This window comes from Callospermophilus lateralis, chromosome 11, assembly GCF_048772815.1.
Source record: "Callospermophilus lateralis isolate mCalLat2 chromosome 11, mCalLat2.hap1, whole genome shotgun sequence".
In the NCBI taxonomy this organism is placed as follows: Eukaryota; Metazoa; Chordata; class Mammalia; order Rodentia; family Sciuridae; genus Callospermophilus; species Callospermophilus lateralis.
In genome coordinates, this window is record NC_135315.1 from 52,548,361 (window position 1) to 52,567,303 (window position 18,943).

Sequence of the window (18,943 nt, forward strand, 5' to 3'; positions counted from 1 at the left end):
AGAGAGAGAGAGAGAGAGAGAGACCGGAGACTCTATTTTCGCTCACTGAAGCAACCACTAACGTTTTAACTTTCTGCTGTTTGTTTTTCTCCCACCAACAAAAATGAGGCAATGGTCAGATGACTCAGAGAAGCTGATGAAATGCCAGGGAACTGAGTGATGTTGGAGGGTGAGAAGTACCCTCCCCCCATGCTAGCTTTTGGGAATTCCAGGAACCAGGGTTCTTTTGCTCCCAAAGATGGGGCCCAGGGGCAGGCTCGAGCATGGCTTCTTAGGAAGACATTTACCTCCAAGAGCTCCAGCCAATAGCTCAGCATACACGGGGTCCTGACATGGGCTTGTGTAGACCCTGACAGAAGGTCCCCAAGCCATGGCAGACGTGAGACCAGTACAGAAACCCTTCTGGGTTTCAGCCTTTGAATGAAGTATCATCTTCGTCACAGGAAATCCACCAGATGTTGGGCACTTGTGTGCAGAACTGACTGCATAATTTGCAGGGCCCAGAGCAAAGTGAAAATACGGGGCCCCTTACTCAAAAATAATTAAGGCTTTCGCAACAGCGGCAGAGAGCTTGACAAAGCATGCATCTTTCTGAGCATGATGCCAGCGCTGTTTGTGCAGAACCCTCTTCTCAAAAACAGAAACCTCACCAGGTTCCCAGTTTGTCTCCTCCAGGAGACAGCCCTTTGATTCCAAATGTACATAGATGAGTAAGGGTAGCTTCCAAGATGAAGCAAGCTGTCTCCAGATCTGTGGACTTAATGGCCTCTGGTGATTGCCAGAAGAAAATTGAGCAGAAAGATAGCTGGACTGTTTCCATATCAAAAAAGACAACGATTTCAGGTAAGCATCCTCCAGGAGACTTGGAAAAGGGAAGGTGGCCCAGGCAAAGGGACCCTAGAAAGGTCTGCAGTATCAGGAAGGTATGAGCAGGGCAAGACCAGGGAGAGATGGCTGTGGGTTTTCTGAGTGCAGAGTTGGAAGGCATCCAGCTCCTTTGCCTGTGCCCAGTGTTTGTTGTCTCATTTTTACAGAAGAAATTGAGGCCAGGGGTCTTGTAAACAGCTGGCTGACACATAGATTTCTTGGAGATTCAGCCAAGAAGTTTTAACCCATAGCAGCCACTTAGGTGGGCAGCCCTGTGCCCAGGGAAAGGGGGCGCTGCTCATATCCTGGCCTGCTGTTTTCTGCTGTTAGGACAAAAATGCCTGTTCCCTGGAGATGCAGGAAGAAACGAGGCTTGGTCATCTCCACCTTTCCCTCGGTTGCCAAGGGTAGGGAAAACGGCCATGACATTTCTTATCCTCTTACTGCTCAGAGTGAGATTTGCCAGGAAGCCACAAGGTTCAGGTTCATTCTCCAGGCTCTGCCTCTCTGGTGGAAGGGCTACCAACACTCAGCTTCCTTTGCTGGTTTCTAGGGGGGAACACAGGCAGGCAGATGAGGGGCTGTCCCTGTTCCATGATTTAAAAATCTAGGGCTAGCCTAGGTGGCTGTCTGCATTTTCAGTCCTGGACAGCAGCTGCCCGTGTCTCGATGGGAACTCTGGGAGAAGAATTCCTGGGAGAAGACAATTACATCCGGCTGAGAAAATGAGGCAGGGTGTCAGGACTCTCAGTGGCTTGATTGGAGAAGAAAGACAATGCTTCAAGGAACCTGCCGCCTGATTGGAGAGGAAAGACAATGCTTCAAGGAAACTGCCATCTGATTGGAGAAGAAAGACAATGCTTCAAGGAACCTGCCACATGATTGGAGGAGAAAGACAATGCTTCAAGGAACCTGCCACCTGATTGGAGAACAAAGACAATGCTTCAAGGAGCCTGCCACCTGATTGGTGAGGAAAGACAATGCTTCAAGGTTTCTGTCTCTGGATTGGTGAGGAAAAGGATAGCCCAAAGGATCCTCCTTCTTGATTGGTGAAGAAAAAAAAAATCTGCTGTCTGATTAAGGAGCAAAAATGTGACCAGAAATTTCCAACAACCTAATGAAGACAGCTCTTGAAAGTTCCACATCTGTCCCCTATTCTCTTCCTAATGTCATCCCTTTAGGGTATGTGGGAACTTTAAATCTTCAGTTTCTCCAAGGGAAATCTCCCACCACAAAGAGACTCAGAGATCTTGGCAGGAACCAGTTTTAGGAGAAGTTAAGATGCTTGGGGGGCTGTGTGTACCCCCGAGATTTTCACACAGGGTTTCTTTGTCAATACCTTCCCTTCTTCCATCACCACCACCACCGCCTCCATGGGGGGGGGGGGATCTTTCTGCCTTGCTTTCTGAGGGCCACATGATTGAAGAAATGCTTCCTTCCCTGGGAGGAAGCCTACTGGTCTCCAGAATTTTGACAGTTTGCTGTCACAGGCATCCAAACCTTGTAGGTGTGTGTGACACTGGCCTGGGCCCCCGTTCTCCTGAGATTGATCTCAGGGAACCCTCAAGTGAAGGCCACACTTCTTCACTTTGTTTCAAATAAATTTCACAGGGGAATTGGGACAACTGGCTCTGGACTCCCAAGTTGGCTTGGGAATGGCCTTGGGGGCCCTTTTTATCCCTGACTTCTCTGGGCCCAAGAGGGGCCCAGGCAGGGGGCCGAGGCCACCCATCTACAGGGCTGGTGATTGGCTGCCGCAGGACCTTGTTCACTGTAGAGCAGGGGTGGACCCCGACAAGAACAGCTTGGAGCAAGGGCATTTGATTCCACACGTTATTATGCAGTTCCCCCATTTGGGAAGTTTCATAGCAACAAATTTGTTGGGTTCTTTTCTCCCCTCCCCTCGTTGAGAAGCAGAGTGGGGCTGGCAGGGTTGGTGCATACAAAGGGCCGTAATAAACATGCCCAAGGGACAGGCCTGTGCACTCTCCGGCTATTCAGTGCAATTTCACAGCACGGGCACGGCCTTATTATGGTGCAGGCCGTTGTCCTATACAAAGTCAGATGAGATAAATTTCTCCCCTTTTCTCCACCGAACGGTTTGTGAATGATACTCGTCCTGGAATCTTTCAAAAGATAGGAGGTTTTGTTTACCATTTGTCTCTCTTTATGGACTTGGGAGCGCTTTCTTTATTTTTAGAGTCCGCAAAGAAGACGTTTGCTCTTGGACCATTTCAGCAGCGCCTCCATTGATAACGATATTAATTTATCATCTTCCCAAACCCTCTGTGATGGATAAAGACATTCCGAGAGTCTCCCGTGAACGGAATCGCGATGAGCATTAAGAAATTAACCACCGCAGCCAGCGTCTCCTTACAAAAGGCTCTCGTTCCATCTCACTGAGCAGCCTGTTGGGTCGCCCCTTGCCCTGCCCCCCCTCCTCCAGTCTACAGCCAGTGGGGCTGAATTGCAGGCTGCTGAGAAGGTGCCCGAGCCCTAAGAAGATGCATGCAGTCATTAGGGCAAAAGCATGGGACAGTCCCCACCATCTTTGCCAGGCATGCTTGGGGTGGAGAAGTGAGCCTCCGGCTCCCAGGGCAACCTCCTGTGTCTCCCTCATTCTGGATTCTTGACCTTCATTTCATGTGTGCCTCAGTTCTCACCCTTGGTTGTACAGGGGAATCAGCCGGGAGAGACATAAAAATACTGCAGCCTGGGTTCCGCCCCAGAGATTCTGCTTTAATTACTGGATCCAGATGAGGCTTGGGCATTGGGAATTGCCTCCTCGGGTGATTCTTATGTGTAGCCAAGGCTGAGACCCACAGAGGCGGAGAAATAGAGGAGAATAAGAAATGAGGATGGTGGTTTGCTCTTGGCAGTGTGGATTCAAGAAGGCTCACAGGTGGCTTAGACTCCCGAATATTTTTCTTTGAGAGAATTCAATATTTTTATGAGTCCCTTGATGAAAGCTGGGTGGGGGGGGCATTTAAATTTAAAATTAAACTTTTTTTTTTTTTTTAAAGACAGGGTCTTAGTCTTATTATGTTGCCCAAACTGGCCTTAAATTCCTGGGCCTAAGCAAACCTCCTGCCTCAGCTTCCTGTAGCTGGGATTGCAGGTATGCCTCACCATACTCAGTTTCCTGCCTTTAAGTTTTTAAAATCTTGCTTGACAAGACTGGTGAAGCCTAGCTGGGAATGGTGACACACAGCTGTAATCCTAGTGACTCTGGAGATTGAAGCAGGAGGATCACAAGTTCAAGGCCAGCATCTGCAGCTTAGGGTCTCACTAAGTTGCTTAGGATCTCACTATCTCAAAAAAAAAAAAAAAAAAAAAAAAAAAGAAAGAAAGGGCCGGGAATGTCGCTTAGTGGTTCAGCACCCCTAGATTCAATCCCTGGTATTAATAAAAAGACTGGCACAGCCTAATATCACGATATCTAGATCAAGACATGGGATTACAGGCCAAGAGCATATACATGTGTGATCATGTGTGTGCACATGTGTACACCAGCTTGCATATTTAGATCTGATCATTGGAAGGTTTAGTCTCAGCATAGCTAAGTACCTGGGAGCCCCCCCCCCCCGCCCCCGCCGACCTTCCCAAGGCATTGTTCCCCTTTACAAAGACCTCAGGAGCCAGCTTTCATTTTGTGGGTCCCTTGTCACAGTTCTGTTTCCTGTTGTGTTTTTGTGGGGTGCAGAGAAAAGGGTTGGTCATCCGAGGCAGGAAGGTAGTCGGTAGCTAGAGCAGCTCCAGCTTTGACAGCACAGAACCCAACCCAAGGAGTGGCATTCATGTGACAAGGTAAGGCCAGCATCTGCCATGAGAGACAAGCGATCTGCCTCGGATCCTACAGTTGGGAGAGAAAAATGCCCAGTGGAAGATCTCACCCCAGCTGTGACCGGTGTTGGCACACACTTTTTCTCTGTTCCCTGGGGGATGTGAGAGTCAAAGCCCTTTTTTCACAGATTTGGTTAATGTTCAAACTCTGTGGGGCATTGAGCTAGTCATGTGACCTTCTTAGACCTCAATTGTCTTTGTGGATTCGTATTCAGGTTTCTGGTCCCCGGGTCCCTTCCAGCTTTGACTTCTCCGGTTCCATGTTCTGCTCTTAAAAGATTCAAAATCAGATGGGTCCTTTCTACAACAGGGTTATCCCTTCTAGCAGTGAAACTTGTGATCTAGGGACTTGGAAGAGCGGATGGAACCAGTCAGGTGGAGGTTGCTTTGTTCCAAGGTCTTTCCAGATGAAGGGTGTCCCTGATTCTGTGACTCATTGCACTTGTGCTAAAACAGGGTCCTCCCAGCCCAGCCCTGCAGTTCATTGCCTGGGCATCGCTGTTGTGTTCACCTCCCTGGGTGTGAGTCCTCATTTCGCCCACTCTGAGTTTCTATGGGACATTCCTGGAGAATCCCCAGGGGTCCCCAGAGCTTGAGCAGAAAAGACCTTTGACCTTGGATCTCCCCTAGTTCCTGGATCTTCTGGGCTTGGCAGTCAAGAGTGTTGAGGACATTTTATTTGGGAAATAGTGTCTTTGGGGCTTTTGCCACCAGGAAGGCACCAGGTGGAGCCCATCAGATTGGGCTCAGAGTGAAAAGCTTTTAAATGCATGGAACTTGGAATTATCCAGATCAGGGTTCAAGTTCTACCTTGGTTTATTCATATGAAAATGGGGATAGTAACCATCCCTTCTCCCTCCTAGAGTTATGGTACAGATTTATTGGGGTGCTATAGTCTCGCACAAAGCATCTGCTCCACCCATGTTAACTGTTAGGATTAAATGTTCAAGTCAAAGAAAAGGGAGATGCGAGAACCCTCCACGAAGTCAGAGTACACACAAGGTGGAGAGGATGCGTTCAGCTCTCCAGCTTCCTTAGTTCTTTCCTTGGGCAGGGAGGCTTGGGGGAACAGACTCCCCTTCTGCAAGGGCTCAGTCCCTGTGCGGACTTTGTGGCCAATTCTCACAGGACCGGGCAGGGCCCCAAGGATTTGCCCTCATGCTGTTGCACACGCTTTGAGAACAAAATTGATAAAGGAATCAAGCCACAGAGATGTGGCCAGCAGCTGCTTGTGGAACCTAGAGCAGAGGTAAGGACAGGCTATGCACATCCAAATGGGGTTTTGAGAGTGCCAGTCAGAAAGACCACATGGCATGCAAGGGGCATCCTGACCACACCGGGGCTTGCAGTTGACGCAGGGTGGGACTGTCCTACCCTGTCCTGCCACACAGATCAGGTACTCTGGCTGTTTCCAGGCCCTGCCTCCTACCTCTAGCCTGTTTGTGCAGTCTCTCTCTCTCTCTCTCTCTGGGAACCATTTGCAGGAGCTGTGCTTTTTGCCTCAGCTGTAGAACAGGTGCAGGGAGACTATGGTTAACTAGATCAGGGAGGGTCAAATAACTCAGTTTGGGATTAGGGGGCTCCTCTCCCCCCTGCATTTCCTGCCTTCTGCACCTTGATCCGAAAGTGGCAGGGGAAAGGCTCTGGGCGCAACTTGAGACATTTATTCTTTTGTGCCTCGTTAGCCACTGCTGAGGGAGAGGGACTCCTCGCTGCGGAGGAGCTTGACACAGACAGCTGAAGTGAAGTTTGGGGATTATCTGTGGATTTCAGTGATCCTCGCTCCCCTCATTAGCATGGGGAATTTCAGAGTGGAGACTGGGGCCTGACCTAGGATGTGAGGGGGATTATCATTCCTCTGCCTCCTCATTCTTCCCTCCAGATGCTCAGGGTAAACCCAAGGGCCTTTCCCTGTGGAAAAGGCAGCCGCTTAGCTCTGAGTTAGATTCAGATGGTTAGGGAGACTGTTCATTGACTCCTCAAGTGTTTACTGAGTACCTACTGCGTGTCAGGCACCGAGAGTGGTGGCGGGGACCAGGACAGACTCAGTCCCTGGGAGCTCACTTTCTGGTGGGGTGGGGGGCTGGGGTTGGCAATCACAAAGGAGGAAAGAGGAGGTAATTTTAGAATGTGGTGAGTTATATATGGAGGAAACCGAGAGGAAAGAGAAAAGTAGTAGGGCAAAACTACTCTATACTCTACAAGATGGCCTGGCCCCGGGTCTCTGAGGACAAGGAGCCCTGGCGGCGGAGGAGAACACAGTCCAAAAAAGGAAACCAAGAGAAGAGCTTCCCAGGTAGTCCCAAAGTCTAGGAGCAGAAAGAGCTTGGTGGGGTCTCATATGAAGAGTGTTGGAAGCCATCGCGAACTGAAATCTATTTCTATGCATATATGTATGAGTTTTCGGGGATGAACCTAATTACTGTGTATAACCATAGCTCTTAAAAAAAAAAAGCATTGGAAGCCACTGGACACATTGCCCCAAACTGGGATGAATAGAAAAGCAAAATGGGATGTGTCGATACCCAGGGATGCTACTTGGAAATGTAAAGGAACTCTAGATTCCCACGACACGAGGGATGAATCTCAAGTGCATTTGACATTTTAAGGGGGACTTAAGGCATATATCGACTTTCCTTTTAAGAAGTACCTTCTGTAAGACAAGCCACAGATGGGGAGAAAAATACTTGCACATCTCATATCCCGTGAAGAATATGAATCCAGAATAGGTAAAGAACTCTAGAAACAACAGGAAAGAAAAAAACAATTAAAAATGGAAAAAATATTCGAACACACTTACCCAGATGAATGGATGGCAGATAAATAGATGGTTTCTGAAGTCCTTAAGGGAATGCAAATTAGAGACACAATGAGAGAATATTCTGTGAAAATTAAAAGTACTAGCAACTCCAAGCGTTTGGCAAGAACAAGAAACAATTGGAACTCTAATTGCTGGTGGGAATTCAAAACGGCAGTTTTATAAAGCTGAACATCGATCTGTAGTCGTGCCCGCCGATCCCATTCCTAGGAAATAATCCAAGAGAAATGAAAATGTAGATTCACATAAAAATGTACACGGATGTTTATAACAGCATTATTCATAATGAATTGCCCCAAACTGGAAGCAACCCCAGTGTGCTTTAATGGCCGAATAGAAAAGCGAAATGGGAAGTGTTCGTATCCAGGGATGCTACTTGGAAATGAAAAGGAACTATCGATTCACATGACACTATGGATGAATCTCAAATGCATTTGACAAAGGTGGGTCTCAACAGATTTCCTACACATAGACATTGTCAATATTATATAAAAACAGAATACCCAGCCTCAGGTATTTTGTTATAGCAAAAGAAAATGGACTAATACAGATTTTCTGCTACTTTCTTTGGGCCTCTTTAATTCCATTTCCCATTCATCGATAGCTCTGAATTCAGAGAGAGAGAGAGAGAGAGCAGTCCCTCCAGGTCAACATCTGCTCCCGCTTCCCTGGCCTCTTTGAGCCCCCCACCCCATTGCTCTGCCTTTCCCATGTCTTCCCCATACATTACTTTAGGCTCCTCCTTTCCAGATGCCCCAACAGCCTTGGCCAGCTCTTGGTTGCCCACATTTCACACCTTCTTTGGGGGAATGGAGAAGAAACATGTGCTGGAATACCCCTTTGTGTCTGATGTCTGTCCTCTGTTCAGTGCCACCTCTGCATGTGTGTGTGTGTGTGTGTGTGTGTGTGTGTGTGTGTGTGTGTGAGAGAGAGAGAGAGAGAGAGAGAGAGAGAACACCAGGCTTTCCCCAAGAGGCCCAACTTGTGCACAAGAGGTACAAGGACATAGGAAGCAGGAAGCTGGTGATGCTGACCCTCTCTTCATCATTGGTCCTTCTCTCTGCCCCAGCAAAAGTGACATCTTCTACACGGTACCTTCCGCAGGGTACCCCAGGCTGATGGGTCAATGGCAGAACAGGAGTTCAAGGATTGGCCTGGGGAGTCCTAGGGAAGAAGAGGCTTGTCTGAGGCTTAGCACAGCCTTCCAGAACCAAGTGCTGAGGACCTGGTGACTTAAACATCGATATTGGTTCTCTCGAAATTCTGGGGTCTGAACGTCCAAGGTCAAGATGCCAACTGGGCTGGTTCCTTCTGAGGGCTGTGAGGGAAGGATATCTGCTCCAGGCTTCTCTCTGTGTGGCTCGTAGATGGCCATCCTCTTCCTTCCTCTGGACCTGTGTCCCAACACCCTCTTTTTTTGAGGATACCAGTCATGTTTGATGAGGGTCCATTCTCGTGGTCTTGATTATCTTTCTAAAGACCCTGTGCTAGTCAGCTTTCCATCCCTGTGACCAAACTACACAACAAGAGCAATTTAAAGGAGGAAAGATTTACTTAGGCTCACAGTTTGAGGATTGGTCAGCTCCACTGCTTTGGGCCAGAGATAAGGCTGAGCGTCATGGCAGAAGTTGTGACCTGTACCATGTTCTCAGAAGAATTAGCAATGCAGAGGAAAGCTGCTCAGCTCTTGGTAACTGGGAAGCAGAGAGAGAGGTGTTGGGGGTGGGAGGGAGCACTGGAGAGAAGAGGTATTCTTCCAGGGCACGCCCTCCGTGGCCTGCTTCTTCCAACTGGGTCCTACCTGCTGGTGGGCCTTTCTGCTACCAATGGATTAATCCACTGAGATCAGAGCCGTCATGATCAATCTCTCCCCACCCGACACATACGATTTGTTGGGGGACATTCCAAATCGACACCCTAGCAGCCCTGTGTGCAAGTCTATCCCATTCACAGGTAAGAGGGGTTAGGACTTCAGCTTCTAGGGGATGGGGTGTGGATTCAGCCTCTAACATGATGCTGGCCAAAAGCTGTCTTATAGGACTGGCTGGAGGCCTGGAATGATGTCCGGGGAGTCGGTTTGTCTCTCCAGCTCCAGAGGGGCTGATGCTGAGCCTGCTCCTTTTTCCTCCAAAAGGATGCACTATATTGCTGCCATAGGAGGGTCCAGCCTGATCCCAAGAGCCCCTGGGGCCAGGATCCTCAGTAAAAATAGCCAGATCTCCTGATGGGAGTCCACAGTGGACTTTGGACTCTGAGGGCTGTGAAGGAGTCTCTACCTGATGGAGCTTTGAGGATCTAGGAGGAGGGCATCAGAGGGATCTGGCTGGGAAGCCAGGGATCAGAGCCATCTGTCTCCCCGGGGCTCCTGGGAGTCCCTGACTGCCCTCCTCTTCACTGATGAGCCAAGTCATGGCCAGAAGATTCCAGGGCAGGGCAGGGCCATCAGGAGGTGTGTTCTCTGTAACATGAACCCCCTTCCCTGCCCCAGGCCACAAACAGCAGCCATGAGGGTGGCGGTCCAAGGGTGCAGGCCATTGCCCTGGATCCTTTGGAACCAATATGGACACTAAGCCCTAAGTGACGTTAGTAGGAGTATAGACCTCTGTCCTTCCGCCTGAGGTCTGGAGAGAGGAAGGCACTAACTCAGGGTAACTGTCAGGGCAGGAGTAGGCCTGGGTCACCTGTTGCCCATCTGAAACCATTTAGGTCCCCAAATTGTGTGTCCCTGTCTGATGACCCCGAGCAAGGACAGCCTGGGTTCTCAGCTTCACTGGGAGGCTCTGCAGCCGGCCGAGTTTGTGGGAAACCCCATCCCACCAAGTTCTCAGGAACCTGGGCTTCCTTCTGGGCTCACCTTTCTCATTATGGAAAAAAAAAAAAAAAAAAAAACAACCCTCTGGTAGATCATTTCCCATGACCAGGTGCTGCCTGCCCCATGGAGACAGGGTGACCTGCTATGGAAGGGATTGACTTCCTCCTGGAAAAAAAGTGGCCAACTTCTAGGGAAATGAGAGTCCCCAGATGAGCTTCCTGCGGCAGGTGGTGTTGTGACCTGTACCTTGTTCTCAGAAGAATTAGCAGTGCTCTCTATTTACCCTCCTCACCAGAGCTCCCTACAGAGGAAAAGATCTCCATTTACCCCACTTCCTTTTTCCCCCCTGTTCACTCCACCCCTCTGCCCTCTGCCTTCTGCCCTCCTGAGGCTCTTTGTGAGTCTGTGTGTGTGTCTGTGGGTGAGCTTGTAGGAATCTGTGTGTGTGTGTCTGAGGGGTGTGTGTGTGTGTGTGTGTGTGTGTGTGTGTGTGTGTTTCCATTTCTAAGAGGAGAGACCACAACAAGAATGCTTCGACTCTCTTCCTAAGGCCAAGTCCTGGGGCTCCACTGGGCTCAGAATCTCTTCCTTTGACGTTGACGGTCAGATGTCTCTTTTCCCAGCTATAGAAGAACACACTATGGGGACACTGTCATCTGTCCACTCTCCCCACACTTTGAAAATCCCCCTTCTTTGCACAGAGGGTGCAGTTCGGGCCATCCCGGTTCCTGGGCCTTTGGGGAAGGTGTGTTTGGCTTTGGGGCGACAAATTGAACAAGAGAGCAGTACAGGTCTCTGTTAGGATTGCATTTGGTTGCAAGTAACAGAAAGCCCGCTCCCTATGGGATGAAATAGATCAGAGCTTATTTCTCCTTGAAGAACAAGAAGTGCAGAGGGCTACATCCAGAGAGGGTAAGGTGCCTGAGTGGTCCCCTTGGAGATCCAGGCCATTTCCATCTCTGCACAGCCTTGTGTCTCCTGTGACTTCCTCGCCAGCCTGTGATCTCCTCTGCTATACAGCCGTGGCAGTTTCCCAGGGGCTGTTGTAGGGACCTGAGGAGACAGGGTGTGTGAGAGCACGGATATTCAGTGGTGGGCTGCAGGAGCCCCAGTGGGGTGCTATTGCTGGAGGGAGGGATGTTCTGTCATGGACAGAATGAAGCCTGGTGATAGTCATGCTGACCTGGACCTGATCTGAGTGGCCTTAGGGACCCTGATGGCTTCTCCTCCTAGAACAATGACATGGGTGTGGAAGCATAACCGGCCTGCTGTCTCAGACCAGACAGAGTCTTTGCAGAATCTTGGGAGGGAGAAAGATCTGGAAAGCCAGCAGCCGGCATCGGCTCGTGTTTCATCAAACGACGGACCGTTCGGAAGTGCCGGCTGCCCAGAGCAGACACAGAGCCGCCTGCCTCTGCTGAGGATGGCCCCGGGCTGCAGCAGACCTCAGCTGGTGCCTGGTCCCTCCCAGGCAGCAGGGCAGGCCACCAGCTGTGTGAGGCCATGGATGAGAACAGGGCACGGTCCTCGGTGGCCTCCATCCAGCTTCCACCAAGACAGAGATGACCCGGGCCATGGTGGTGCCCGTGTGTGACTTGGCTCTTCAGCAATAGAGCAACCTTTTATGACCTTTCTTTGGCCAAGTTCGAGGATCCGAAATGTACTGGCACACAGCTGTATATTCCATCAGCACCGAGCGGAATAGTCTTGGCGTGAATTTGAGGATTACCAGCAGCCTCGTGGAGCAGGCCAAGGGAGGTCAGCTGGCATGAGCCCCTGTAGTCCCCATCTGCCAGGTGCCCATGCCCACATCAGGGGCTTGAGATTAGGGGACCCTGTGCTATGGCCCCCCAACATTCACATGGCCAACTTAGAGAGGTGCCCATGCAGTCACCCCGTCCTTCGTGGGGATGGACTTAAGAGGCTGTAGGGAAAGTCAAAGGCCCCCTCCTGCCAGCCCTTCCCCACCAGCATCATGGTCACCATGCCCCCATGGGCCGTTCGTTAATCTGGGTCTTTTTTTATATAACTTAATTAAAAACAAATAATAGAGTATGAATTTGAATTTAGGGTCGATGTCAGAAGACAATGTCCTGACAAAAGGCAGGACTCAGGTCTACAGGGGACGAGATGGGACTGGTCCCAGCACCTCCCGTGGATCCTGTGCTGTGAGGAGTCCTTCAGGCCTTTGCCCTCCTCTGTCTTGATAGGGGCACCCTGTCAGCTCCCTCATCCCGGGGCTTCTGGAAGCTTTTCCATATATGAACACAACTGCAACTGCGGTAACGAATGCCTTACCTTCTTCTCCTTTCTGCTTCCTCGGCTTCCTTCTTCCCTCCCCCACTGACTACAAATTCACCCCACTGACCACTCCTGGGCCGAGGCCCCTGGGAGAGGCTGAGTTTTCATCTGCTGACTCGCGCCCTCACACTGAGCTGGGATCCCTGGAGACGTCCCCTTTAGCTCTTGAAGGATCTCTATTCTCACTTATTTTCCTGGATATATTTATTCCCTTGGGGGACAGAAGCACACAGCAGCTTGTGGCACCCGTTGAAGTGGCTGGAGGATGCCTTGCCACAGGCCACCTACCACCCTCTTGTGGGCTTCCTCCGGGCAAGGGGACAGGCAGAACATTTGCCTCCTTCACCTTCTCTTCTCCTCCCTGCCTACCTTCAGTCCACTGCCTCGGTCAGGTAGATGTCCCCTACCTGCTGGACAAACCGTCTTTGCCCCGAGCATCATGGCATTGGTGGAGATGTCCCCTGGAAAGTCCTCTGGCTTCTTCATTACTGAAAATGGGTCTATAGAACACAGCAAGGGAGCCACAGAGGTGGCAGGAGAGGGTACAACCCTCCACCCCTTTGAAATCAGGAGGAGGGGCGTGGGGCCTGCTCTCCCATGCCGTAACCCCTGGCCCGAAAATCAGGGGCCTTACGTCTCCTCCCAGCTTGGCTATGACCTTCCTGTGAGGCCCCAGGAGGTTCCTGAACCTCCAGTCTTTGCACATTTAATCAGGGTTCTACATTGCATTATCATTGTGACCCTTTCTAGCGCTGCAGTTTGTGAGTTTTGTGATCTAGAAGCCCAAGCTGTGAATGCCTGGCTACCAAGGAGGCAGGAAGAGCAGCCTAGAAGCTTCCTCCCTGGGCCTCCCCTCTGATCTACCGACTCTAGTGCTTTATGAGCCCCAGACCCCACTTGTTTACCCAGAGGGTCTGCAAAGAAGCCTGAGAGCCAAGAGCGGTTGAGGGCAGAGAGTAAAAATGCATGAACTTATTCTGTCAATGGAAGGTGTACCTCAAAATTCTGATTCTCCCATTCATTCATGACTGGGGCTGTGGGGGCTCTTCCTTCCTGAAGACATATTATTTATTTATTTATTTATTTATTTATTTTTTGATGGGGATCAGACCAAAGGCCTTGTGCATACTAAGCACCCACTGTACTACTGAGCTAGCTACACCCCCCAGCCCTTGAAAACATATTTAATATAGTCTTTCTTCCCGCAGCTTCAGAAGGACTCCCCAGCTTCCCTCTGCTATTGCCAAAACAGCCCTTTTAGGGAGGTTCACTCTGATTTTCATTCCTTATTTCCTGGTTGGCAGCCAACCAGTCCCAGAGCTTCTGGACCAGGTGTGGGCTTGGCCGGGCTCGCCTCCCACCCCGGCTATTCCCCTGGAGTGGGATCCAGGGGGTGCTCCTGGGTAGGGAGGGTCCCCTCTGACTTTCTTCTTGTGTGTCCTTCACAGCTTGTGATTGCCACCCCGTGGGCGCCGCTGGCAAGACCTGCAACCAAACCACTGGCCAGTGTCCCTGCAAGGATGGTGTGACGGGCATCACCTGCAACCGCTGTGCCAAGGGCTACCAGCAGAGCCGCTCTCCCATCGCGCCCTGCATCAGTACGTGCCAGCTCCTCTTTCTTCCATCCTTGGCTTAGGCGGGGGGGACCCTGTGGGTTTGCTGATCGCTGCCATCCGTGATGAGTATCTCTGCATTCAATGCCGAGGGCTCACTGAGACCCTGTGGGAGACCCTGAGCTTGGTTCTGCAGAGCCAGCCTGACCATGGCCTTCTGTCCTGACACACACAAGTCTCTGGCTCCTGAGAAACAAGCCCCACTCTCTAGCATGGGTCCCGTTTCCACATCCCGCCTTGACCCCAGACCTGGTGGGGGGGGGCGCTCCTGACTACAGACACCCCAATATTCCCCTGCCTCGGTGCATTCAGTACAAAAAGGACTTAAATCCCAGGGCCATTGGGAGAGTTAGTCCCGGCCTCTGGGCATGGCACCCATAGTCCTTATGAAGGATCATAGCACTTTTGAGGGGTCCCAGGGATCCCATGGGGCCTCACGTTTTCAGCCTTTGAGTTGCTGGAGCATGAAGAGGGGTGTGAGCAGGATGGCAGGGGTCACTCAGAAGCCTTGGCTCAGAGGGTTTCAGTGTTTTACATCTGCTAGGGTCACGCTGGCACAGCGAGCAGGGAATTAGCCCTGGTTGGAGAGCCAAGCCTAATTGGGAGCTGGCTCGACCTCAGCCTCTTCCTCAGCCTGATGATTCCCTGGGGAGGGCTGACCAAGCCAAGAAAGGAGGGCAGGAAAGGCAGCGGATCCCAGCGAACGAGGCCGAGTCCCAGGAGCAGAGTTTGGTTCTCTGGAGAGCGAGGTTGGCAAGCTCTGAGCCCGGGGAGCTGGCTGCTGCTTGCTTTTGTATGGCCTGGCTCACTGGTTTGTACCTTTTTTTAATGGTCAAAGACAAATCAAAGGAAGAATAATGTTTCATGGCATATATATATATATATATATATATATATATATATATATATATATATAAAACATGTGAAATTCAAAGCTCAGGGCCCATAAATAAAGTTTTATTGGAATAAAGCCTCACCCCTTGTTTACATGCCGACTGCGGCTGCTGCTATTCACGGTGGAGTTGAATTGCTGTAGCAGAGACCCGGAGGCCCACGGTATTTACTACCTGGCCCATTTCAGGGGAAGACAGCCAGCCTGTATTTCAGATTCCATTGTGTCTTAGCTCTGGGTGGGCTCTGGTGACAATGATGGTCAGTCTTGAGGGACTTGGGACAACTTGGGAGTTGGGGTGTCACAAGCCTGGGGGCTGGGGACCCCCCTCACACCAGCAGCCACCAGGGTGTCCTTGAGCATTTCCCATAGACCTCACAGACAACCCCTCCTCCAGCAGGTGGGAACCTTAGACACTGTACACATCACCTGTCCCAATTCGATGGGGGCCCTTTGCTTCTGGGACAGGCCAGCTGTGTTGGTCCCATCAACAGTTCTGACTAGTTTCTAAATCAAATAAAATTTTTAGAAAGGCAGGAGGAAATCTGGGGTTATGAAAATGTGGAGATGGGGAGAAGAAATGAGGTCTCCCCTTTTTTTATTTCAGTGCTGGAGATGGAATCCCCACACGTACTAGGCAAGGCTTCTGCCACTGAGCTACATCCCCAACCTTGAACTCCCTTTTAAAGGGATTCAGGATGTTCAGGAAGGACTGGAACCAATATTTTAGATCCCCTAGTGGAAAGACCAAGCTCACAGGAGCTGGTGTTTCAGACTTGGACCAAGAGCATGCCCACCCACATCCGCAGCCGCAGGGTTCCATCCTGGGATGTCCATGAGCACCTGACTCAGAGGTTGAGTGGCGAGTGTGGCTCTGTGGCCATCGCCCCAGCCTAATTCAGGGACTAACGACGAGATTAGACTGGACTATGGAGATGGTGCCTCCGGAAGATTTCTGCTGGGACCATTTAGCTTTTTAGGGTTCAGAAATGGCCCGGTACAAGGTCCCAAGTTCCTAATGAGCTGCTGTAGTGGTTGCTAATGAGGTCACAGAGAGCAAGATCTGGCTCCATACTGAGGATTGTCCTCCACCCAATTTTCAAGGAGCAAACCCTGCCTCCTCCAGGTGACTCCTGCTCCCCAAGCCTGGGTATTCCATTCCTGTTCCCGAAGTCTCAGAGCCTAGTCAATCTAGAACTGGAGTCAGAGGGAGTTCGTAAAGCCTAGAGTCGGGTGGTGGCTACAGTCAGTGAGATCTGAGGTCAGTCACTCACTAGGGGAAGTAAGTCCCCTCCTCCTAGGGACCACTGATCCATGGTTTGGCCTTGTCCAGAAAGAGGAAGTAAGAACGGGGACCCGGGCTGCTGACACATCTCTGTCCCTGTGAGAACCCTCCCGACAGGAGACAGTCCCTCATCTGACATCCTTGCTCCAGATCCCTTGTCACCTGTGAGTTGCGGTCACAGGTGAGGGCCCAGGTAGCTACCAGGATAAGCAAGAAGCCTGAGGAAGCTCCTCTCCACTTCCCGTGGGGCTGATGGAAGTTGATGACATACAGCAGACCCAAATAGGATTCACAGGTCAGGCCCTGGGGGCAGGGCCAGCCTCCCATGCCACCAGTTCCCTTGTGCTTCTCCCCACTCCTGTCCCTCCTTGACAACCAGTAGCTGTGACATCCGTGTCAGGTGAAGGGAAAGGAGAACAGGACAATGTGCCCAGGACCCCCCGGGGGCCCCTCTGCAGGCTGGCTCCTCTTCCCTTTTCTGGAACTGTGGATTGGGCAAGGGATGAATAGTTCCAGGGAGCTTGGGAGGAGGCTGTGCTGAGCTCGTTCTCTTTCCAAGCTCAAAAAATAATACCTTCTTACCTTGTTTTCTCCTCCTCTCCATCCTGAACCTCAAAAAGAGATTCCGGTAGCGCCGCCAACCACAGCAGCCAGCAGCGTGGAGGAGCCTGAAGGTAAGTTTCTATTGGTCACTTTTGCTCTCTGGTGGGACAGGAAGTGGGGAGGGAGTATTAGAAGGCCCAGATGCCTCTGTAACCCCCCAGCCGGGTCAGAACCCTAAAAATTGAGCTTCTTCTGTTGGCCCACCAAGGTGAGGCTGGTCAACCCAACAGAATAGGAGCTACTCCTTCCAGGGCTGCCGAGGAGCAAGGGCTGAGGCAGGAGTCCTGGACACAGCGTCCACACACAGAATTCAGGTCACCGGTGAGCCCAGACGGAAAGAGAGTCATATCTTCACTTTCTTCCACCTCTCACTCAAGAGTTTGCCTTTCCTCCATGATGAAGGCGGGCCTCCGACCATTGACAGTGCCTGTCACATGGCCACCCACAGAAACCATAGCGATGATCACATGGCATTATTGTTGATTGCAGATACGTGAAATCTTGTCTGTGTGCGTGTGATTGCTTCAAAATTACAGAAGTGACTAGACCCACACCTAGATGTGCATAATGTACCTGTACCTTGGGTTGGGGGTTTTTAAGGTATCTGGGCAGCTGTACTCAGTGATGTTAATTTCCTATGCACGGACGTTTCCTGACGCAGGATGGGATTATGTCATGAAAACCCCATTGGAAGTTGAAAATATCGCAAATTAAAAATGCACCGAATCCTCTTAACCTGATGAACATCTAGCTTAGCCATAGAGCCTGCTGCAGAGCGTTTGTCTCCCCTGAAGACGGGAGGCTGAGAGGGTGCTCACGGCTGCTGCCCAGGGTCTGACGGTGTAGTCCTGGAAAAGATCCAAATTTAAAATCCAAAATGTGGTTTCTATGAATACACATTACTTTTGCACCATCATAAAGTTAAAAATTGTTAAGCTGAACAGTCACTAAGTCGCAACTCTCCGTATTTTATTTAGGCATGGAAAAAATACTACTCTGAGATAGGATCCACAGGGTTCTGTGGCACAAAAAAGGTGTTTCAGCCCTGGCTTTGGGCACACAAAAGGCCCTTCAGTACGTGGGACCAGAGTCCTGGTCCTGGGTCACCACGGCTTCTCTGCACTGGTATACTTGGAGGTGGAGGGGAAAAGTCCCCAGCAAGGATACCCCTGAGAACCTTTCATTAGATAGGACTATAGGGAGGTGTGGGGGAACTTGAAAATCCATGTTGTTATCTTAAATGGATTTTTTTTTTTTTTTTTTGCGGGGTTAGGGATTAAATCCCGGATCTCACAGGTACTGGGCAAGTGCTCTACCACCGAGCCACATCCCCAGCCCCAGTATCTTGTTTCTTGATACCACCATGACTTGGCAATCATTTGACCAGTCATAAGTGAGAGTGATTTACCTGAGTGGGACTCACATGGACAAGCTCTTGGGCTGTGCATATGGTGGGGGCCTTGAAGGTGCTATGTCCATAGCTCATCCCAGGGCAGGACAGATCTGAATGATCTCTCTGTCTCCTCCCATTTTCCCAGACCTTACAACTTGACTTCTTGGATTTTTTTTGCAGCAATTCTTAGCTTTTTTTTTCCAAGTCAGAAATGGGAAAATGAGATAGGTGAGGGGAAGGAGGAAAAATACCCTCTGAGATGTCTACATAGGCTGTTAGAAATGATGTAAAGGCTGGGTATAGAGGTAAAGGCTGATATCCAAGATTCTCAGCTCTGCAAGATTCCTGGCATGGTAGGGGAGGACTGGAGATTAAACCCAGAGCCTCATGCATGCTAGACAAGCACTCCACATCTGAGCCAAATCCTCAGGCCTTTTTATTTTGGGATAGGACCTCACTAAGTTGCCCAGATTGGCCTCCAATTTGTAATCCTCCTTCTAAGTCTCAACCTTCTAA

The 18,943-nt window shown here is 50.5% G+C and overlaps 1 protein-coding gene across 1 annotated transcript in view; it reads left to right on the top strand.

Moving 5' to 3' along the window:
- Ntn1 (netrin 1) overlaps nucleotides 1-18,943 on the top strand; it is a 174,631-nt gene that overhangs the window by 112,273 nt on the left and 43,415 nt on the right. Inside the window, exons 4-5 of the mRNA XM_076870712.1 lie at nucleotides 14,090-14,239; nucleotides 17,052-17,105. Of these exons, the coding sequence (XP_076726827.1) occupies nucleotides 14,090-14,239; nucleotides 17,052-17,105 (204 nt within the window). The remainder of the gene's footprint in view (nucleotides 1-14,089; nucleotides 14,240-17,051; nucleotides 17,106-18,943) is intronic.